The 22,111-nt window shown below is 54.1% G+C and overlaps 1 protein-coding gene across 5 annotated transcripts; it reads left to right on the forward strand.

Annotated features, from left to right (window-relative positions):
• Nucleotides 1–373: 373 nt before the first annotated feature.
• On the forward strand, nucleotides 374–21,775 carry MAP4K2 (mitogen-activated protein kinase kinase kinase kinase 2). 5 transcript variants are annotated; one of them, XM_075939238.2, is made up of 32 exons: nucleotides 375–586; nucleotides 4,620–4,677; nucleotides 5,117–5,207; nucleotides 5,453–5,517; nucleotides 6,358–6,413; nucleotides 6,837–6,884; nucleotides 7,619–7,661; nucleotides 8,363–8,435; nucleotides 8,943–9,074; nucleotides 9,567–9,629; nucleotides 9,883–9,964; nucleotides 10,404–10,511; nucleotides 11,065–11,143; nucleotides 11,586–11,644; nucleotides 11,976–12,016; nucleotides 12,688–12,726; nucleotides 13,183–13,213; nucleotides 13,299–13,458; nucleotides 14,000–14,112; nucleotides 14,712–14,753; nucleotides 14,872–14,956; nucleotides 15,321–15,400; nucleotides 15,651–15,711; nucleotides 16,364–16,487; nucleotides 17,387–17,445; nucleotides 17,579–17,682; nucleotides 17,941–18,118; nucleotides 18,330–18,398; nucleotides 18,494–18,580; nucleotides 18,799–18,869; nucleotides 19,109–19,164; nucleotides 20,333–21,775. In XM_075939238.2, the coding sequence occupies exons 1-32, from the start codon at nucleotides 491–493 to the stop codon at nucleotides 20,418–20,420; spliced, it is 2,541 nt and encodes an 846-aa protein (XP_075795353.1). In that variant the 5' UTR covers nucleotides 375–490; the 3' UTR covers nucleotides 20,421–21,775. The 5 variants fall into 5 exon arrangements, with proteins under 5 accessions (XP_075795350.1, XP_075795353.1, XP_089637257.1 ...); XM_075939236.2 differs by lacking the exon at nucleotides 375–586 and adding an exon at nucleotides 2,465–2,985; XM_075939235.2 differs by lacking the exon at nucleotides 10,404–10,511 and having other exon boundaries at nucleotides 374–586.
• Nucleotides 21,776–22,111: the final 336 nt, after the last annotated feature.

The raw sequence follows: 22,111 nt of genomic DNA on the forward strand, positions 1-22,111 counted from the left end.
GGAGGTGCCTACTGCTCAGCTCAGAGCAGTGTGTGGGGGAGGGGAGGGGGTTGTAGGCAGGCTCTGATGCCACGAGCCTATGTGTGTGGGGGGGTGACCGTATGCTGGGTTTATTCCAGTGCAAAACATTGAGGGGGGTCTCAGATCTGGGTCCGGACTCCCCGCCTCCCCTCCGCCCCCCCAGGCCGTCCCCGAGCTGGTTCAGAGCCGATGGGGGTAGCCGTGCTCTTTGCAGGCAGCGGAGCGGGAGGGGGGGCAGAGTGTGGCCTTGCCCCGGCCGCTCTCCCCTCCCCCTATGGGGGTGTGACCCCCGCCTGCCCCGCCCCCATCCCATAAGCAGGGCCCTGTCCCCTCCCCTCTGCGGGAGGATGACCCCCTCCGTTGTCCCCGCCCCCGGCGGGCAGGGCTAGCTCCGCTTCCCGCCCCGCTAGTTCGCGGCCGGCTGGGCCGCGCCGTACGGTACCTGCTGTTCTGCGGCTTCCCGGGGACCATGAGCCTCTTGCGGGACGTCTCCCTGCAGGACCCCCGGCTCCGCTATGAGCTGATCCAGCGCATCGGGGCGGGCACCTACGGGGATGTTTACAAGGTGAGGGGGCGCCGGCCGGGGGGTGCAAGGACTGAAGATTGACGCGGGGGGGCGCACGGACAGCTCGGCGAGGGGCTGCTAAAGACCCCGAGGTGTGCGGGAGGTGGCAGGTAGCGGGGGTTTGGGGTGCGGGGCGGGCAGAGATGCTGGAATAATGAATCTGTGTAGTGGGGCTGAGAGCCATTGAACCAAACTGTAAACCTGTGTATGATGGAAACCACTTCAATCCCGGGGGTGCAGCAGCATCCTGCGCACCCCTATAGTGCAGGGTATGGCAGGGAGCTGGGGTGAGTGCAGGGGGTTTGACAGTGTAGACAGGACTGGGGAGGGGGTATGGGAAGCAGAGGGGCAGATGGGGCAGTCGTGGGGGGGCATGGTGGCAAGCAGAGGGGGAGCAGGGCAGGTGTGGGGTGCATGATGGAGAGCTGCGGTGGACGTGGGGGTGTGATTGGGAGCAGAGGGGGAGCTGGGGCAACTGTCCCATGGAGCGAAGGAGCAGTGTATGTTGGGATGGAAAGCCAAGGTGCATGGGAGGCACATGATGAGAGCCTCTTGGGATTATGTGGGCTTGATGTAGGCGGGGCTGGGGATCCTGGGATGGGGGGCACGGCCCAGAGACCTGCGGTAGGGAACATGTAGGGTGCCTGGGTGGTGGGGAGAGGGTTCTGGAGAATGAATGAGGAGGTGCCCAGGGCATTCTGAGGAAGGGGCTGATGTTCGTGTCTGAGCAGCGCATGCTGTATGTGGGGGATGGTTACAGGCAGGGTGGTGGTGAAGAGAAGTTGTGAATGAGCAGAAATGTGGGGGAGCCCCTTTGGGGCACTGTCAGAAACTCAGGCCTCTGAAACTGGCAAGTGATTGCCAGAACAGGAAGGTGTGAGGGAATGGAAGGGGAACTGCTAAGATAAGGAGCACCTCCCTGGAGAGGGTGTCCAGTGCATTGAGTGACCTGTCATGGGTTTGAGCTGGACCCCTGGGTTCTAGCCCTAGCTCTGGGTGGGGAGTGGTTGTGATCCTGCCTGTGGTGCTGACTTAAACTTGCCTACGTTTGGGGAATATCCCTAATTCAGCACCTGTGCAGCTAGCTCCAACTCTGGGCAGCGCCAAGCACAGTTGGCATTTTCATCAGCTATTTAGAATGTGTGTCCTGAGGCCCCTTTGCCCCTGGCTCTGGCACCCAAAGTATCATGACTGCAGCTGGCCAGATCTGAACCCCTTTCAGGTCCCTTGGGGAGTCAAATGCTTGGCTTGCCCTTTCGAGGCATGAGGACGGCCAGAGCCATTTCTATTCTTTATGTGCCATCATTGTATTGACACAGAGGTGCCCTGTGTGGAGTGAACAGGCCCTGTGCCCCTTACCCAGTGTTCCCTGTAAGCTGAACGCTTGGAAGGCCAACCTGGAGAGATTCAGGTGCTGTCCAGTTTATTAGCAGAGTACCCGCAGTGCCCGCAGCCAGCAGCATGTTTCTACTGGTGGTGCACATCCATGCATGCCTCAGTGCACATAAAATTTATTTTGCACACGTATGGAAAAAATTAGAGGGAACACTACTCTTGCTTGCTGGATAGCAACCAACCTGGGCCACAGGTTCTTAACCCCAGCACTCAGCTGTGCCCATGGGGATGGTTCCAGGGCTGATCTGCCAGGGTCAGGAGAAATCTCAGGAATGAATGAGCAGGGCGGGAGTCAGCCACTCCATGTTCAGCCTCAGAAATTATTTTTCTTTGATGAGGTAGAGGGGGGCCACAGCTGGGCATGGGAAAGGGGGAAAGGAGCACACACGGCCTCTAGTATGGGGGGCACAGCAGGGAGTGCTGCAGGGAAAGTGGCATGAGAGGGAGAGTTGCAGGGAATCTCTATGAAAGAGAGGCTGGGAGGATGGTCGCAGGGAACTGTGGATCTGGAGGAAGGCAGGAGCCAGGGTGGGCAATGCACTGGGCCTACAATTATTTGAAGCCTATGCCCCCTTGTGTTCTCTGGTTTGAGAGCCACGGGTGCCTAGGACCAGGATGCAGCCCAGCATCCTTACACAATCTGGGTGCAGACTCCCACCCACAATGCCTGCCCCAGCCCAGGTCTATGGGGCACAGCTTTGTAAGAGAGACCTCCGGACAGGGTCAATAGAGGCCAAGAGCTGGTGAGTTCATGGCACAGTAGCACATGCAGCTGGGGGCTAAGACCCCTGGATTCTGCTGGGGCCTCCTAGATTAGATCAGTGATTCTCAAGCAGGATGTATATACCATGGGCGTCCACTGAGGTCGTCTTGGGGCCACATCAACTCCTCTAGATATTTGCCTACTTTTACAACAGACTACAAAAAACCACCGGGAGGTCAGTACAAACAAAGCTTTCATACAAGGACTGTGTTATGCTGCTCTGCATACTGTACGCTGAAAGGTCAGTACAGTATTTATATTCCAGTAGATTATTTGTATAATTATATGGTAAAAGCCATGACAGTCAGCAGTTTCTCAGTATCCACATGCTGGGGCACATTTGTATTTTTGTCTGATTTTGTAAGCAAATAGTTGTTAAATGAGGTGAAACTTGGGGCTATGCAAGACAAATCAGTCTGGGAGGCTGGAGAGCCACTGGATTAGAGGGGTTGGGAGCCATGACTCCTGGGTTCTATTCCAGACTTTGCCAATTGACTTGGGCACGTCTCTTAGATGCCTCTGTTTTACTTTCCGTTCTGTGTCTAATTAAACCGTGAGCCCTTTGCGGCAGGAACTGGTGCTCACTCTGTCTGTGCAGTGCCTGGCCCGGTCCTAGTCAGGGGCTCTGTGCAAGGCATAGATAGGTAGATCTTAGGAGTTTATTAAAGTCTCCAGGTTGCTGAAGTAAGGGTTGAAGGTGGAGTTGCTGGGAGTCAGGACACTTGGATTCTCTCCCTAGCTCTGGGTTGAGAGGTTAGGGAGAGGTGGGGGAAGGGCCTGGGTGTCAGAATTCCTGAGTCCTATCCCAACAATGGAAGGGGGAGTGGTGCCTAGGAATTAGAGCATTTCCCTTTCCAAGGCTTCTTATAGAGCTGAAATCATGAATTCCTTCCCCTCCCCCCATGCTTTAGGCAGCTGCAGAGCTCAGAGTGATAGAACAAGCCAGAAGCAAGGGGAGGGTAAAAAGGAAATGGCTTAATGTCAGGGTGGAGATGGCGTATGTGCTTGTGGCATGGCTTTGCTTCTGTCTTTGTTCTGGGGTGGGCACCCAGCCCCATCATGTCTGCACCTGAGGGCGCAGGCACCAGAGCTTCCCCCAGTCCTGGGTTGCTGGCACAGAGAATTTGCATTCTGTCTGCCTGGGCATCAGCACAAGGGCACTTTGCAACATGCCCTACCAGCCCCAGGGATGGGTGTTGCAGAGCGGAGCTGGGATGGGGAGCTATCTGTACTTTCCCCTGCTCCTCTCCTGTCTACAGCTAGGCCTCAGGAGGGAGTGGAGTTGGAGGCAGGAAGTGCTGGGTGCAGCAGCTGGCTGGGGGTCAGGACTGGAAACTCGGAACAAGGCTATTTTGGTGTCAGAAATCACAAATGGGAGTGGGGGCAGGACCCTGATATTGAAAGGAAAGGGAGAATTGGGCTTAGATGAGGGGTGGGCGGGTGAGGAGAGCTACCCTCTCCTCAATAGGGAGTGGAGTGCTGGGCTGGGTGAGATAGACCTTCGGGTTGGCTGGAGGAGAAATGGGGGCTTGGCTGGGGGGAACCCAAGCTCTGGGGTTCAGGGAGGGGTGCAAAATGAATTCCAGGCTCATGAGCCTAAGGCTCAGAAATGGGCTTTTGGGAAACCTGTTGAGGGGGTGCATCACCCCAGGACCTTTTGGGGAGGGGGATTTTTCTGAAGTAGGAGTCTTGGGGCCAGCTCTGGGCCCTGAGGACTGAGGGGTGTGTTGTGGGGAGAAAACAGCCCTGGGGGATTATGTCTGCAGTTGGGGACACTGATGTGGGAAGAGCTGGCTCCTGACCCCATTCCCCAGTAGGTGCATAACCGGCAAATGCTAAGGCCCCTGCAAACGATGGCCCCTTCCATGTCTTTAGGCCCAGAACACCCAGACAGCAGAGTTGGCTGCCATAAAGATCATCAAACTGGACCCAGGTAAAGACCAGAACCTCCCCCCTGGAATCACTCCTCCAGTGCCTTCTCCCCACACCCCTAGTGCTCACCTGGAACCACTGGTCTGTGTCTATAAATGACCCCTGCATTGCCCCAGTCTGCCCACAATTGCATGCACCTGGTGCACCCCGAATTTCCCTCGGAATTATGCCCCACCCCCATCACAGTGCTTACCTTTGGGACAATCTGCGATCACCAGACCAGACTTTCCTTTAGTTTGGCTAGGCCCTGGCACCGCCTGGACTCCCTGTAGCAGGGGTTCTGTGGGTGAATGGGAAGCATTGTAGCCAGCTTGTGGGATGACTCTGGGGACCCAGCTATGTCCCTGACACAGCCCCATTGGGATGATGCCATAGGGGTCCCCTAGGCTTCCCTATCCCCCATCTCTCCCTGACATACCCTCAACTCTTCTTCTCTCCAGGGGATGACATCAGCTCCATCCAGCAGGAGATCACGACGCTCAGGGACTGTGGGCACCCCAACGTGGTGGCGTATTTCGGCAGCTACCTCAGGTGAGACAGGCTTGGGGTGTTGTGCTACAGGGAGCAGGGTGGGAGCACTCTGCCCATACAGTCATTGCATCCCTCAGTGCCAGGCTTGGAACAACTCATCTCAGAAAATTCCTTCAGCATCCCTCAGGTTTCCCCCTTACATGATTTTCTTTCATTTCTTGTGCAAAACTCAGTACCAACAGCCCCACCCATGAGGTGACTGCATCTCAGTGCTGTAGTGACAGCCCTTCCCTTTGTTCCTTCAGGAATGACCGTCTCTGGATCTGCATGGAGTTCTGTGAAGGAGGCTCTCTACAGGAAATCTACCACAGTGAGTCTCTGATGTAACTAGAAGCAGGGAGGGAGGGAGGGTAGGTGGTCGCTGAGAGGCAGGATTCTTGGGTTCTTTTCCCCACTCCTCTTCCACAGCCAGAATCAGAAACCAGAACTCCTGACTCCCAAACCTCCTGCTCTCACCCACAAGATCCCACCTTGCTCCCAGAGCTGGGGATTGGACCCAGGAGTCCTGGCTTCCATGTGCTCTGCCACAGGGGCACAGAATGTTCTCTCATCAGGATGTTGTAAAAAGATGTTGTCTGTTTCACTTTCTGGTTGGTTTCCCTTCCTGTTTGCAAAATATCTCTGGTTCCTGGTCCTGTGGGGGTTGGGTGGATAGGAGGAAGTGGGTGTTGGAAGGGGGGTGAATAGGAGGAAATGGGGTGGGGGGAAGGCCGGGGGGATGGATAGGAGGAAGTGAGGACAGTGTTAGAACATGGGGGATGTGATGACACAGAAGCCAGATATGTTGCATTGTGTGCGGGGGCATTTGGGAGGCTTTGGGAGAGGAGTAATTTGGGTGTCTGTAGCTGGGCACAGGAAGGGGTTGGGAGCAATGGTCCTACTCATCTTTTCCATCCATGTGCAGAATACATTTTATGTGCACTGAGGCATGTACTAAGCACCCCAATAGAAACAAAACTGAGCTGTGGGTGCTGTGCTAATCAGCTGGGCGGCATTGGAATCTCTCCTGAGCAGCTGCACAAGTGCACAGCTTATAGGGAACACTGGTGGGGAGGTGTATTTGGAGAGTGGTTGGATGGTGGTAGGAGAATAGTGGAACCCCCCTCCCCCTCCAGTTATGCATTTGTCCACATCTGCCCATTTCTTGCAGCCACCGGCCCCCTCTCTGAGAAGCAGATTGCCTACGTATGCAGAGAAACACTGCAGGTGAATAAACAGGGAGCTGATGGGGGGGCTCAAAGCCGCTGCTGGGCACCCCTCCACTTAGCGAGCGCCTGACTGACACCTGGACTGTATCGCCAGATCTGGGAGAGGAATGGTGTTTGAGGGTTGCAGAGGGAGGTGGGCTAGGAGCCCGGACACCTGGTTTCTCTGCTGGGGCCCAGGCCAGGCAGGAAGTCCTTGTTTCATGGTCTATTGCCCTGTAGCTTCCTCTGTCCCTGGAGGCAGGAAGAGCTGTGTGAATTACAGCAAGGCACTAGCCTGGTTGCCATGGAGAGGGGACAGAGGGGACTGAGAGCCCCACCCCGAGTAGATCAGCAATCTCCCCAGGGTCTGGCAGATCAGTACTGAAAGGGTGGTAACATGTGGATGGGGGGGATGCTCAGAAGGTCACTGCTCCTCTTTCAGGGCCTGAATCACCTACATGCCAAGGGCAAGATGCACCGGGACATAAAGGTGAGACTCAGGGACCTCCCCCTCAGATCAGATCCCAGGGCCCACCCTGTCCCACATCCTCCTTCACCCCTTGGACCAGAACCTGGGGCCCACCCCACCCCAGATCCCACCTCACACCTTGGACCAGGCTCCAGAGCCCATCATACCCCAGATTCCCTGCTAATCAGACCCTGGTCCTGGTCCTGCCCCAGATGCCCCCTCCCCTTTTGGACCAAACCCCAGAGCCCATCCTGCCCCAGATCCCCCTTCAGCCCTCAGACCAGACCCTGGGGTCCACCCCTCTCCAGATTCTCCCCTGGACCCCTCAGACCAGATCCCAAGGCCCACCCTACCCCAGATCTCCTCTCCTCTCCTCTCGAATGAACTCTGTAGGTCCTTCCCACCCTGTGCCCCCGCAACACCCTTGATCAGAGCCATGAACCTGTGTTGGGGCACACCTTTGCTTACTAATCCCCTTTTCCCAATAGGACCCAGGCAGCTGACTCTGTTCGCCACCCACCCCGGGCCCTTCACTGTGGTAACATCCTGCAGCATGTTGTACCCAGGGTTAACAAGGGTAGAGGGAGAATCCCATTGGCTTTGGGGAGGGAAAAGATCAGAGTAGCATTCCCGTCCCTCCTTTGCCAGCCCTTTGGGTTTCTCCCCAGCTCAGGCTGCTTTGACAGGGGAGGTCACTCCAGTGGAGCAGTGGTTCTATCCTCACCCTCATTGACACTTTCCCCTTTCTGGTGCAGGGAGCCAATATCCTACTCACTCACTCTGGAGATGTGAAACTGGGTGAGTTACCTGCTCTTCTTCCTTCCTCATAGAAACCCCGGAATCTCTGAGAGTGGGAGTCCAGGGCTGGGATGGGGATGGGGTCATGACTGAGGGGCACCAGCAGAGCTGGGGAACAGGGAGGAAGCCCAGCGCTAAAATAGCAAGTGGCTGTGGATTAGGGTTAAGAGACTCCAGTGGGGATTAGGAATGTTAAATATTGACAAATTGACTAATTGAATAGTTGATGCATTTTGCATCGATTATTCAATAGGACGCCTCAGCCTTTGAAGTGTAGCAAGAGGGCTGTTGCTACACTTCAAAGGTGAAAGTGCCACATGGAGCCCGGGTCAGCTGTGGACCCAGCTGAAACTTGGCTCCATGCAGCACTGCCACTTTGAAATGCCGTGAGGAGCCTGATGCCGGGCTCCCTGCAGTGTTTAAAAGCGGCAATGCCACATGGAGCTTGGGGTCCGCTGTTGAGTACGCATTTGCTTATTGGATAGTAATGGGGATGGGGAGAACTCAGGGCTGGATAGTAGGGGGATGTAGGTCACAGTTGAGGATCGTCAGCAGATGGTATGTGCCCATCTGTCTGCCCATCCATGGTAGTGACTGTGGACCTGTTGTGCCAGGTGCTGTATAGACCCATAGCTTGCATATGTGATCCCTTTCTCATAGCACTCCTAACAAGGGTTCCTGACTCTCCCTCTGTCTTGCAGCGGATTTCGGGGTCTCAGCTGAGCTGACAGCATCAGTGGCAAAGCGGAAGTCCTTCATTGGGACCCCCTACTGGTATCTTACCCCTTCCTCCACCCTGGTGCTTCATTCTGGTACCCACCAGGGGAACATGGTGGCAGGAGAGAGGAGTGGAGTTATCTCACAGTTGGGAACCCCCCCATCTGGGGCTGTCTTGGAGCCTGGGATGTCCCTGTGGGAGGGGGTTTGGTGGGTGAGAGGAGGGGCCAGACAGCAACTTGGTTTGGGGGATGGAGGAGGGTGTCAAGCCTGGAGGATATCGGGGGTACTTTGAGGTGCCCAGCATCTGGGGAACTTGGCTGGGAGACTGGTGAGCTGAGTTGGATGCCTGGATCCTGGGGGTGGCTGGTGTGTATGTGGGGGGGATGTCATGGGGATAGCCAATTGCCTGGGATCGTGTGTGTGTGTGTGTGTGTGTGTGTGTGCGTGCGTGCGTGCGTGCGTGCGTGTGTGTGTGTGTGTGTGTGTAGCCAGATGGTAGCTAGATTCCTGTTTGTATGGTCTGGGGTTGTCTAATTGGTCTGCGGCTTCTCCCCCAACCAGGATGGCCCCTGAGGTGGCCGCGGTGGAGAAGAAGGGAGGCTACAACCAGCTGTGTGACATCTGGGCCATCGGCATCACAGCCATCGAGCTGGCTGAGCTGCAGCCCCCACTCTTTGACCTTCATCCCATGAGGTAAGAGGCCAATGGGCAGATTGCTCCGTTAGGCATGGGAGGAGGTAGGGAAAGTGCAGTAGAGAGGAGAATTGGGGTGGGCTGCTAGTGGCAATGTTGGATGCAAGGGAAGATCTGGGATCGAGTCCCCCTCCCAGCTCTGTTTCCCTTGCAACCCTTCACATTCTGGTTCTGTTTGTCTGGTTCCCCTACTTCCAGTCTCTCTTTGGGTATGTCTACACTACCCCACTAGTTCGAACTAGCGGGGTAATGTATGCATACCGAACGTGCAAATGAAGCCCGGGATTTGAATTTCCCGGGCTTTATTTGCATAAGCCGGCCGGCGCCATTTTTAAAAGCCGGCTTGTTCGAACCCCGTGCCGCGCGGCTACACGCGGCACGGGCTAGATAGTTCGGACTAGCAAGCTATTCCGAACTATCTGTACATCTCGTGGAAGCGGGGTAGTGTAGCGGGGTAGTGTAGACATACCCTTTCTCTCTCTCTCTCTGCAGGGCCCTGATGCTCATGTCCAAGAGCAGCTTCCAACCCCCTAAACTGAAAGATAAAGCACATTGGTGAGTGTTGCTGCCAGCCTCTCCCAGCAGGAGCTGTTGTGGGGAACAGGGTAAAGTGTGGGGGGGGGGGGGGTTCCCAGCAACTCCAGCCCTGGCCTTTCCCTCCAAGAGGCACTAGAGGGAGCAGGCCAGGAGTTCTGGGGTTGGAGTTAGGATTCTGTTTTAAAAGTGATGGAGAATTTGGGGGACTTGAAAGGGCTGGGGTCTCCTAAGGAATGTAGGGGGATTTGCTAATTCCCCCTTTGCTGCCCAGGACCCCTGAATTCCACCACTTCCTCAAACTGGCACTGACCAAGAACCCCAAAAAGCGACCCACAGCAGAAAAGCTGTTACAGGTGAACTAGCTGAAGGGATTGGTGACTGAGCAGGGGTGTAATTGGAGTGAAGAGTTTGGGAGGCGTTGGGGATGGTGACTGAGCAGGGGTATAATTGGAGTGTAGAGTTTGGGAGGCGTTGGTGTGGAAGGAGCTACTGGGGAGACTGTACTGCAGTGGGGGGCAGGGTGTGTGTCAGGGAAATGGGGGTTCAGGGTGACAGGGTTAGGGTGTGGTGAGTGGGAGGAGATGGGGAGCAGGTGGGGCAGTGCAGGGTGTATGCGTAGGGGTGCTGGGGGCAGTGGGGATGTGAAGTGTCTGGGAAAGATCAGGGCAGTGGGTGGGGATGGGAGGGAGAGTGGGGGTGGGGAAATGGGCATGCTGTGTAGGACAGTGGTGCAGCTGTCTGGGGGGGACCATTAGTCTCCAAGTTTCAGGGCCCTGACCCCTTTCCCCCCAGCACCCCTTCACCAGCCAGCCCCTTGCCCGTGCCCTGGTCATCGAGCTACTCGACAAGGTCAACAGCCCTGACCTGGCTGCCCCCTCCCTGGATGATGGAGACTTTGAGGTATCTGCCCTTTGGGAGACTCTAGGATCCCCCTTTATGCCCCTGACCCCTCCAGCCTTTATGGGCACTGACCCACCACCCTGCAGCAGGCTTATCTCTGTCATTGGGCTTGGTTACCATGACAACCAATGGGAGGCAGCCTGGATCCTATGACTCCCCACCCAGTGCCCATCTGCCCCTCCCTGCATTAAGCTGAAGTCTGTTGCCCTGAGATGATGGGGTGTAGTAGAAATGTTCTCATCCTGGGGGGGAATTTTACCCGCAAATGGGCCGCCTTGTGTACCTTGCCCCACTGGGTGTGTGGGGTCTCTGGGGGCTGCCACGTTGGCACTTACCACCTCCCCCCGCATTACAATCCAGCCTTACAGCACAATCAGCTGGGTCTGCTTCTGTGAACTTCCTGGAAAGCGGGGCGGGGGGTGAAGTGGGAGGGTTGGGGGCTTAAAAAAGACTATAAGTAACTCCTCCCTGTCTCCCTGCAATTCTGCCTGAATGTGAGCCCTCCCAAAACTCCTCACTGCCTTTCTTCCCCACCTCCATTCTTTCCTGTAAGGCTTATGACATCTTCCCAGACAAAATCCATTCCCGTGGGGCACATGGCCAGGCAGAACGGACTCTCTCCGAAATCCAGTGTAAGTCTTCCCCAGCTGGGGAGCACTCTTGCTGCCCCCAGACTGGTGTACCAAGATCCAAGTGCCCTAGCACAGTTATCCCGCCATGCATGCTGTTTATTTGGGGATCCACTGCATGGTGCTGAGATGCAGCTGCCTGTGGGGTGTGGAGGCACTTGAACATCACACAGCAAGGCTATACAACGGCTTAGGAAAATGAAGATGAATCCTGAATCCAACTGGAATGGTGGGGGAAGTGGTAGGCAAAAATAATGGAGCGTCTCAGAGCTGGGATTTGGTCACAGTCTTCAAAAAGCAAGAGTGGTTAGCAGCAGGACTGTTTGCCTCACCCCTAAAATTATAGCCAGTGCCTCTCTCTAGTACTAGCTGCTCTGGAGCCCAGCGGGGAATGAAGTGTGCCTCAGTCAGCAGATGAGCCAATTTTGTATTATTTGATTTTCAGTTAATCAAATTAAATTCGGGCCCCCACTGAGGAAAGAAACAGAACCGTATTGTGGTCTGGTGAGTGGAAACACCATTAATTCTTTGCCTCTCCCAGCAGGGTGCACCGTGGGCAGCAGGGCAGGAGCTACCTGTGCGGGGAGCTCCTGGCTACTCCAGACCCAGCCTCACCCAGCAGGGTGTGCTGTGGGCAGCAGAGCAGGAGCTAGCTGTGGGGGGAGTACCCAGCTACTCCAGTCCCTGCCTTGCCCACCAGGTGGTGCATTAGGGACAAAAGCAGGCGCTTACTGTGTGGGGAGCACCCAGCTGCTCCAGCCCTGGCTTTGCCCAGTGGGGGGCGCTGTAGGGAGCTGGTAACTCCATATGGATTACAAGTCTTGTCCTTCCCTAGAGGGAAGAGGAGGATGATTGGACGTTGCTAGGAGCTGAAGAGTAAGTATGTATCCTTGGGAAGGCTTGATGGACTCTTGGGTTCACAATTCAGCCTCTCCTTGTCCCACCTGGGAGTGTCACAGTCCTCAGCATGACGGGTGCGGCATGGGGAACTGAGCAGTGCCTCCTACTGCACAGGGGGTGGACGGCTCTACACGGGGTAGATAGGCAGTAGGAATGTGAACAGATAACCGGTTACCCTCATGCTTATCAGGTAATAGTTAACTGCCACTCAGCAGCAGCCCCCTGCCTGCCATAGGTGAAGAGCTGCTACAGTTCCACCAGGCCCACGGCGCTGAAGGCCTTGACGGGAGTGGCAGCACTGCACAGGACCAGAAGTGGCTGCTCCAGCTGGGCTGGAGCAGTCCCCTGCTTGGGATCCTGCTTAATCTGTTAACCAGTTAAACTTCACATTTAACTGGTTAACTGATTAAATGGGATTATATATCCCTAGTAGGCAGTTTAGTTAGCTCTAAGGGTGGGGGTGGCTTTGACACTGGGTTTGCAGTGCTGTGCATTAATAGCTCACTGGGCTCTAGTGGGTTACAGCAGCGGAGGCTGGGAGCCAGGATGCCTGGGTTCTATCCCAGCCCTGGGAGGGAAGTGGGGTCTAACAGGTTGGGGGCAGGTAATGTATGGTCTGTATTCCTACCCTTTTTCCTTGTCTTTAGGAGTCTCCTGCAGTCTGTGGAGGAGGCGCTGGAGGAAAGGTAAAGCTGAGACTCAGAGTGGGGCAGGCAAAGTGTGGGGGGGAGGGGGAGAAGGAGTCTCTTCACCTAACACCAAGCTGTAGAGATCAGGTAATTTTGGGGGGAAGGGTAGTAATGCAGGGTCCCTGCCCTCACACAGTGAGTTTTAAAAGCATCCTTGCCACTCCCCCCTCAGAGAGATGCACCTGGTGTGTGTGCAGCTGGAGTTGGCACTCGGGCTGTTTTGAAGGGTAGGGGCAGCAGTGTGAACTCCGCTCTCTTCAGCTGCTTATTATGCCTCCCTTCTCAATCCCAGGTCTGGAATGTGGCAAGGATGAATGTCATTGACCCACAGTATGCACTTGGAAACTCCTAGAACAGGGAATTCCTACACCCAAGGGCCCCCGCTTTTACTCACATGAGGGGCTGCCTTTCTCTGAGCCTTGCCCCAGACCCTTCTCTTTCTTTCCCTTACAGGAGCTTGACCATCCGCCCAGTGTCTGGACAGGTAAGTTCTTCTATACACATCTCTCCAGGCAGCTGCCTGCCCTGGCATACGTCTCCTCCCATTCTGTGTCTATCTCTATGCCTAGGTGGCCATGCCAAAGGATCAGCCTGTGGACTCCCACTGTGTCCCAGAGAATGAGATGGGAACAATCAAGAGGGCATTGCTTTGGGACCTGATGAATTGGGAGCTGGGGGGCATGGAGCCTGGGGCTGGCTCAGAGACCATGAAAAGACAGACACCAGCAGGTACCTAGGTTTGACAGGATTGGGGGGATTGGCTGGTTCAAAGAGGCAGGAAATGGGATATAGCACTTTTGCCCTCTAAGGGGCACTAGCTGTATTGAGGCCCCAGGTCTGCAGTGAATGGAAGATCCTACCTGTGATACGAGTTGGTCAGATGTCACTCCATTGATCCCTAGCATGATGGGGCTCCCATCACATTGACCTCCTTACTAGCAGAGAAGCAGGGGACTGAACTGACTACTAGGACTTCCCTCACATCATGACCTTAAAACGGGGGGAAGGGCGGAGGACACATGGGGGGGCAGTGTGTGTCTGACTATGGGGGTGCCCAGAGGAGCCCCTACCATAACTATTGCAGGGGATACCATGGCCATTTAAGCCCCACAGTCTAATCCAGGTGTGGTACAAGGATCTCTGGTGGGGGGCTGAGAACTGCGAATGGAGGGATCTGTTGCAGGGAGGATCCCGTTGCCAAACCGGGAGGAGGCTGCCGGGGCAGAATTCTCTCTGATTGGTGGGTACTGTGTGTGTCCCCCACCTCCAGGCAGCCCAGAGTCAGGTGACATCCCAACCCCCTTGCACACTGGCTCCCCAGAGCCTGCAGTATCCCTGCTTTCCACCGAATGGGCCACCATGAAGAGGAAGGAGGAGACAGAGGTAGGTGCAAACCACCTGGGAAACAGGCCGAGATAGAAAGAGGAGGGTAAGAGATTAGGGGGAAGCCTGGTGGTCATGGATTGATGTAAAATCCTGTTTAATTGGCTAACCAGTTAAACATACTGTTTGACCATTTGACCGATTAAAGGGGAGCAAGCTGGGCTGGAATGCCTCCCAACCCCCATTGCAGGTAAGGGTGCTCCCGCCCAGCCAGAGCAGTCCCTATCTGCAGCAGATCCCCCATTTGGCTGGAGCAGGCCCCTGCCCATGGCAGGCAGAGAGCGGCTCCAGCCCCATTGGTTAACCTTAACCGGTAAGCCTCACCAGTTAAGGGTGAGGCTTACTGGTTAACCAGTTAAACCTTCACATCCCTAGTTCATAGGCAACAAAGCAGCGGGACTCCTGGGTTATCTCTGTCACTCTGGGAGGGAAGTGGGATCCAGGCATTAGGGCATAGAGCTGGGAGTCAGGGCTCGTGGATTCCAGTCTGATGTTGGTTGGTTGGTGCCCCAGTGCTCTTGTTGCCTCTCAGTTGGCATGGGCAGCTAGTGTCCTTATTTGGTGGTGTCTGGTGCTGACTAGCTTTCTCTCTCTTTCAGAGATCCAGCTGCCATGGGCTGCCCCCTACCCCCAAGGTCCATGTAAGTTTCATTCCTCAACATCTCCCTGCAGGGGGCGCATAGGAGCAGGGCAGGACTGCTGGCTATTTGGGAGCTCCTGGCTACTCAGGTTCAGCCTTTCCTGGTCTCTTCTTCACAGATGGGTGCTTGCTTTTCCAAAGTCTTTAATGGCTGCCCTCTAAAGATCAATGCAGCTGTGACATGGATCCACCCAGAGACACGAGGTAGGACCCCCTCAGCTGCCTCCAGCACAGCTCCTTCCCCATCCCCCGCATTTATACTAAGCCCATCTCTGCCCAGCTACTCCATTCAGGGGAAGGAGGTAGATTCTCCTCCCACATAAAATTCACCTATGCACATGTTCTCTTTCACCTTATGCTGTCCTGTTTCCCCACTACCCTTGGGGCATGTCTTCATTATAGCTGAGCCAATCTGGGGACTTGATCTGTCCCTCCAGGTCCTGGATCCCAGCCACTTAGCTGAAGAGGGGCTTGTGGGTAGAAGGGAAACAGACACACTGCTGGCTTCTAAGTGGGTGCTGAGACTCTGCACCACCCTCAAACCTAACTCTGGCTGGCCTTGTTTCAGATCAGTACCTGGTGGTTGGGGCGGAGGAGGGGATTTACACACTCAACCTGCACGAACTCCATGAGGACACCATGGAGAAGGTGAGATGCCTGAGACAGGGATACAGCTTCATGCTTTGGGAGTTCCTGGCCTCTCCCAGCAGGGGGCGTTGTGGGGGAGCTAAGTGCACCAGTGTTGGCTTCTTCTGGCATGTGGGCACTGTGGACAGCAGTGAGTAACTAAATGATGGGCAACATGGGCAGAGGTAACGGCAGTGCTCGAGTTTCCTGATAAAATTGACTTAAGTATGACTGAAGAACTAACAGGCGAGGTGTCTGTCTGTCCCTCCAGCTCCTGCCCCATAGGTGTTCCTGGCTGTACTGTATGAACAACGTGCTGCTCTCCTTAGCAGGTGAGTGAGAAGAGACCCTTGAGCTGTGCTTCCTCTCAGTATGAAACTACATTCCTTTGGCTGCAGCTACTGAGAGGCACACAGAATGTCATACAAGTTATCAAGGGCATCAGCCAGAGCTGAGGCAGCCCAGAGCTGGGATGATGGGGACTGCAAGCCAGGACTAATATGCACTGACAGAGCTGGGTGTGTGGAGCCTGTGTTGGGATGGCCAGGACTGTGGATGAGGCTGAGGGGCATCGGCAGGGCTGGGTATGGAGGCCTGGTGGAAAGGCTGAGGCTGTTGGTGTGGATGAGGCGCATCGGCAAGGCTGGGTGTGGGGCCAGGGGCTATTGGTGGGGCCAGGGGGACTGGCAGAGCTGAGTGCAGCTCCCTAAGGATAGCACATTAGGCTCCACCATCCCAGGTATTTAATAACAACATGAATGGTTAACCAGTAGGGACTGGAGCAGCTCCCCACTTGCCCTGGACAAGGGGCTGCTTCAGCCCCACATGGCCAACTGCAGGAAGGAGTTGCTCTAACTGGCTGGCCAGAGCAGCCCCCCTGCCTGTTCCCCCTTTAATGGGTTAAACAGTTGAACATTTTTACTCAGTTAACCAGTTAAACAGGATTTTACATCCATAGTATCTAACGTAGCTCTCTCTCTGCAGGGAAATCCTCCCAGATCTCCTCTCACAACCTCCTGGGCCTCTTTGAGCAGCGAAGGCAGCTGCAGAAGCGGCAGGTTCCCCTCTCCATTGCTACCAACCGGCTGACCGAGCGCATTATCCCCAGGTGCTGTGCGTGGCCCCACATCCGAAACCTCACCAAGACAGGATGGAGTTGGGGTCAATCCATGGATGCTGCTGGGCATCCTTACAGCCCTTCAGCCTGAAATCCCCTCATGTTTCCTTAGGGCACAGGATCCTCTTGGATTTGTTCAATGGGCCCCTCTTCCCCTCTCCACCCTGGGTTCCTAGAGGCCCTCCCACTCCATGCCTACCAACCTGAGCCAGACCACTGGGCCCGTATACCCTGATCTCCTGCTGGATGCATCATTGTCCAATGCTAGCTGATGGGAGAAGATCCTTCCTGACCTCCCTGCTTGTAGTCAAGCCCTGAAACCTGACCTTTGTGCTATATACACTGCCACTACCCAGTGCTAAGACTAAGAGCCTGGTAGTGAATTTCCCAGAGGGACTGGGCCTGGGCATTGAGAGGAAAAAGAGAACAGAGTTAAACTGGCTAATGGTAATGAACTGGGAGCTAAATTCTTCACCTTGAAGGTTTAAGAAAATCTCTGTAGGGATTAGGATGAGACCTTTGTGAGGACAGATTACCCCACATTGGCTTGATGTGGGACTTCCTCAGAAGCCATTGTCAGGGATTGGATAGTGGGCTCCAGACCCCCGGGCCTGATCCACTCTGATGGCTCCCCATAGTAGGTGCATGGCTACATGTCTCAATCCTAGCAGCGGCCACTCTGAAAACTCCCCCATCCTTGCTTCAGCTCTCCTCCAGTTCTTTGTTTCTCCACTGTCTGGTAGCAACGTTCCATGAATTAACTGACACAGTAGGTGGGTTTGAATCATGCCTGGCTGTAGAATCCCCTCTGCATTCCACCTCATCCTGCCCTCTTTCATCCTCTGGTGGCAGCTCACTCCTTCCTTCTGGTCTGTTCCTCGTCCCTGCAGGAAGTTTGCACTCTCCTCCAAGATAGCAGATACCAAGGGCTGCCTCAAGTGCCGAGTAGGTGAGTAGAATCCTGATGTGCCATTAGGGTGCTTCCTGTAGGCCAGATTACTGTTTTTCTGGGCACATGGGGAGCCCCTCAATTGATTGCTCCCCTCTCAGGGGAACACTCATCTGCCTTGGTTGCCTTTCAGTTCGGAACCCCTATTCTGGCAACACTTTCTTGTGCGCTGCTCTCCCCTCAAGCCTGGTGCTGTTGCAGTGGTACGAACCCTTGCAGAAGTTCATGCTACTGAAGGTAGGTTGGGAGGAGGGGGAGTTCTGGAGCCACAGATGAACCTGACAGTTGCATTGACTCTGATGGATGCCTGCATGGAGCTAAAATCTGCAGGGCACTGCTCTGGGGGCGCGTGGAGCTTGTAGTACTTGCCCTAGACTAGATGCTGCTCTGGTGGGGGAAAATGGCCAGTTTCACTGATGGCACTGCCCTAGGGAAGCTTGCCATGTGGGAGAACCCGTTGTTGCTAAGATCTCAGCCTCCCCTTCCTCACCCCAGCATTTTCCTGTGGCCCTGCCCATGCCCCTGAGCCTGTTTGAACTGCTGGTGGTGGAGACGGAAGAGTACCCCCAGGTGTGTGTGTGTGTTGTGGACCGAGACCAGCCGGGCCAGGAGCTGGAGTTTAACGTCATTTCACTCAGCACCAACTCCAGCCTCAACATTGACAGCCCTGCAGGTAAGCGACACCTCAGTGGGAAACTGGACATGGAGTCTTTCCCCTTTAGGGGAAACTAACACACATGGGCCCCAGGGTGGCAGGGGACTGGAACTCAGGGTCTTTCCCCTCTGGAGGAATTGATGGGCTCAGAGGGGAAGGAATGGGGTACAAAACCTTTCCCTACTAGAAGGCTCAGCTCCCCTTGAGATTCCCTGTGTCTCCATTGCAGATGGGACCTCCAGTGTGGCCAGCCATGTGACTCAGATGGACAGAGACACAGTCCTCGTTTGCTTTGAGCGTAAGTCCCACCCCCAGCATGCCCCCGCCAGTCCCACCCCCATTGGCTCAGGCCTGGCCACTGTCGATGCTGACAGCCTCTCTTTCTTCCCACAGGCTATGTAAGGACAGTGAACTTGTGTGGGGCCCCCAAGAGAGCCCTGGCCTCAGAGCTCACTTTCAACTTCCCCATTGAGACAATTGGTGAGTGGGGGAAGGTCTCTTGGGGATAGAGCTTCCACTGGCCTGCTTATCTCCCGCATTCCAGCTTGGCCTGGTGATCTCAGGGGTTGTCCAACCTTCTCTTCCTCCTGTACTCTCCTACCTGCCCTGATAAGTGTCCTCCACATGCCAGCTTTCCAAGATGTGGTCATCCATAACATCTGCCACTCACCCCTGTCTTTCTGTCCTGCCCACCACAGTGTGCCTTCAAGACAGTGTGCTGGCCTTCTGGAAACATGGCATGCAGGGCCGCAGTCTGGAGAGCAATGAGGTGAGTGCAGGTCAGGGCTTGGGTGGATGCATCTACCTATCTTCCCTAGATGAGGGGGGATCAGACGCTGCAGGGGGGAATAACTTGGAGATGATGTATGCAGAGGTAGTATTGCTCCTGAGGGAGACTCTGTGATATAGGATCTATCCCCATCGTTGGGTAGGGGATGGAGATGCATTGACCCAGTAGGGATCTGGGCTGGGAGAACTCTGTGCTGATCTGAACCTTCTCCTTGACAGGTGACCCAAGAAATCACAGATAAATCCAGGATGTTCCGTGTGCTGGGAGCCAACAGGTGAGACCCCAAAGTGAGGATGTAGTCATGGCAGATGGCAGCAAGCAATTCTTGTCCCGCTGTCTCCACCCTCTGATCAAGTGGTATGGCTGCCCTGCTATAGCTCGCTACCCCCAGTCTGGCTGTGGTAGGAACCTGTTGCCAGCCTGCAAGGCTGGGACAGTGGGAAAATTATCTGGGAGACCAGGAGCTGAGAACTTTTTTCCTTCCTCTTGCCTAGGCCAGATCACTTTAGTAGCTGGTCTCCATCTTGCACACTCTAGTGTGTGCATCCTGTACCCTTGATCCTGTGGGATGTTACATGACTGGGTGGATTTGCAGGCTTGTCAGGGTTTGGGCTGCATTCTGGGCAAGCCAGAGGTTGCATGGTGAATGTGCTGTATTAGGGACTGGGTTTGTATAACTGGGATGAAGTTATGCTGCTGTGCTTATCATTGCAGTATCAGAGCACGTGCCAGGAGCACATTAAGCATAAAGTGGTGGTTCTTTTGTCATCTTGCTAAGGGAGAAGCATGTGTGGGGAGTTTAGTTTGGGTTTATACAGCCAGTCCCCGACTTACGTTCCAAACACCTGATTGTAACTCCATTTGTTCGTAAGTCGGAAATACATGCTTTTACATACAGCCACACTGTTCGTAAGTGTGGATGGTGCATTCGTTAGTCGGGGACCAGCTGTAATGGGATTAATGGGAGGATGGTCATAAGTCGATGCTTTTGTAAGTCGGGGACTGGCTGTATAATGAAATGCTGTTATGTTTATATGAGAAATGATGAGGTCAGATAAATGTGCCCAGCACTTGAACCAAGAGTTGATTTTGCATGGTTGGATTGGAGAGGCTGATTTTGCATGGTGGCCAAGGTTGTGTGATTGGGTTGAGGGGGGAGGGCTGGAGTTGCGTAGAGGGTTTGGTTTTGTGTGATAGGTAGACTGCATTCATGGCTGTGGGACTGGAATGGGGTCTAGATTGGGTGGTGGAATACATTCATGGCTGGGGCTGGCTTTGCTGAGTTGCATTCCTAGCTACATCTCTCAAGTCACCTTTGAGCAAAACAGTCGTCCTGTTCTGCTCAAAAAACATTCTGACCATGAATTGTTAGTCTTTAAGGCTCCATAGTTGTTTTTGCGGAAACAGACTAACACAGCTACCTCCCTGAAATTTCTTTCCAGAGATGTAATCCTGGAGAGCACGCCTACGGAGAATCCTTTAGCTCACAGCAACCTCTACATCCTAACGGGGCATGAGAGCAGCTATTGAGTATGTGGAACTGCCTTTCCAACATCCCCATGGGGATGGATGCAGAGCCCCAGTGCAAGGGGAAATTCTGCTGTGATGATTTAAACTACTGATTTCTGAGATAGCAGGAGCCTAGGGAACTCTTCCCATGAGCAAGGTCCATCTTGTGTTGTGGGAATCCATGCCAGATGGATTCTATTTTATAAACTCTACAGTCCACCTCTTCTGTTGTCCAAAGTCTTCCTGAGATACTCCTGTTTTTCAGAAGTGTATGGAGAGATTCCTTCTGCCCTTTTAGAGTGAGCATCTCCTGAGACTCTTATGTTTGCAATAATTGACTACCAGCCAGTCCAAAGAAGCCTCCTTAGTCTGTCTTGACTGATACTTGTGCCTGCTGAATGCTTCCTCTTCTCTCCTCCCCACCCCATTCTTAATCCTAAGAAGGGGGTCTTCTGGAGAGACATGTTGTGAAAGTGTCCTCCTCCAGCTTCAACATGAAGACAATCCATTTTCCAGTGGGTGCATTCTTTTTCCTATGTAGCACTTAAGGTCCAGAAATCTGGCAAACATCTTCAGCAAAAGGAGTGGGAAAGCAATTCTGTGTCTTCTCATTCAAAGTGTAAGCAACAAGCAAAGCTTGAGGTGGGACAAACCTGTTGAATCAGTGGCTGGGATACCTATTTGACTGTTTTGGTAATGGTTGGGCAGGTTGCTTGGCTGCATGAGTTCTGATGAGGGGAAGAGTGTGATGGCTGGTTGGGCATAGGTTGGCTGGTTTAAGTAGCTGGGTGATGGCTTGGTGGCAGAGAGTTGAGTGCTTGTTGGTAGGGAGTGGTGATTAGCAGGATGAGGTGGTGGTTTGGTTTGGAAGTGGCTGGGGCAATACTTGGGTGAATGAGGGGAAATATGGGTTTGGCTGATGAGGCAATGTGAGGGACTTGTTTAGTGAGTAAGCCAATTGCTTCGCAGGGTGGGGTGGCTGATTGGTATAAAAGAGGTTTGAGAGTATCTGCTACAGAGAGACTGGATGCATGGTTGGCATTTTGAGCATGAAAAGATGGGTGGGTGGGTGGGTGGATGACTGTTTTAAAATGAAGCAGACTGCTTCACTACCAGGCAGTGTGTTAAACTGGCTGGCTGTTGGGATGCCTTGTTCTTTTGCTGCCTTGGAAAACTGTGCCAATCCTAAATGCCATTGTGACAGATCAGAATCTTGGGGCCAACAGCTCTACTAACTCAGGCAGTGGAAGCTTCCCTTTCTGTTTTGCTAATTTCTCTGTTTTTTAACTGAGAGCTGGAATTTATGGATAAAAAACAAAACTTGAAAAAATATGCTATTTAAGAGATATATTGATATTAAATGTGTCTTTTGTTTGCTTGGTGTTAATTGGCTGAATCATTCCTAGGGGAGAGCCATTGGGGCCTCTTTGCCTATTCAGGTCCACTGCTGTCCTTTCTAGTTTTTATTGCTGTCACACTAATTGGTAAGGACTGGTTTTCAGTCCTGCCTGAAACCCCCTTCTTCCTCCATGAGAACTGTTGTTTATCATGGGGTGGGGTAATAGTCCCAGCCACTATCACTGGGACCTGGGCAGGGGTAAGGAGAACACAGTTGTGTGTTTGTGGGCTGGGACTACGCTCTCCTTGCAAGTGAAATGTAGCCTCGGAGAAGGGCTGAAGACTAGGGATGTAAAACATGTATTTGTGTAAAC

This window comes from Pelodiscus sinensis, chromosome 11, assembly GCF_052426305.1.
Source record: "Pelodiscus sinensis isolate ZL-2025 chromosome 11, ASM5242630v1, whole genome shotgun sequence".
NCBI classification, from domain to species: domain Eukaryota; kingdom Metazoa; phylum Chordata; order Testudines; family Trionychidae; genus Pelodiscus; species Pelodiscus sinensis.

What these genes read in the sequence shown, in the direction of transcription:
- MAP4K2 (XM_075939238.2), top strand. Translation starts at nt 491, where the DNA reads ATGAGCCTCTTGCGGGACGTCTCCCTGCAGGACCCCCGGCTCCGCTAT. An exon ending in CTCTGGAGATGTGAAACTGG is followed by an intron (nt 7,662 to 8,362) that starts GTGAGTTACCTG and finishes TCTGTCTTGCAG; the next exon opens with CGGATTTCGGGGTCTCAGCT. An exon ending in ACGTTGCTAGGAGCTGAAGA is followed by an intron (nt 12,017 to 12,687) that starts GTAAGTATGTAT and finishes CCTTGTCTTTAG; the next exon opens with GAGTCTCCTGCAGTCTGTGG.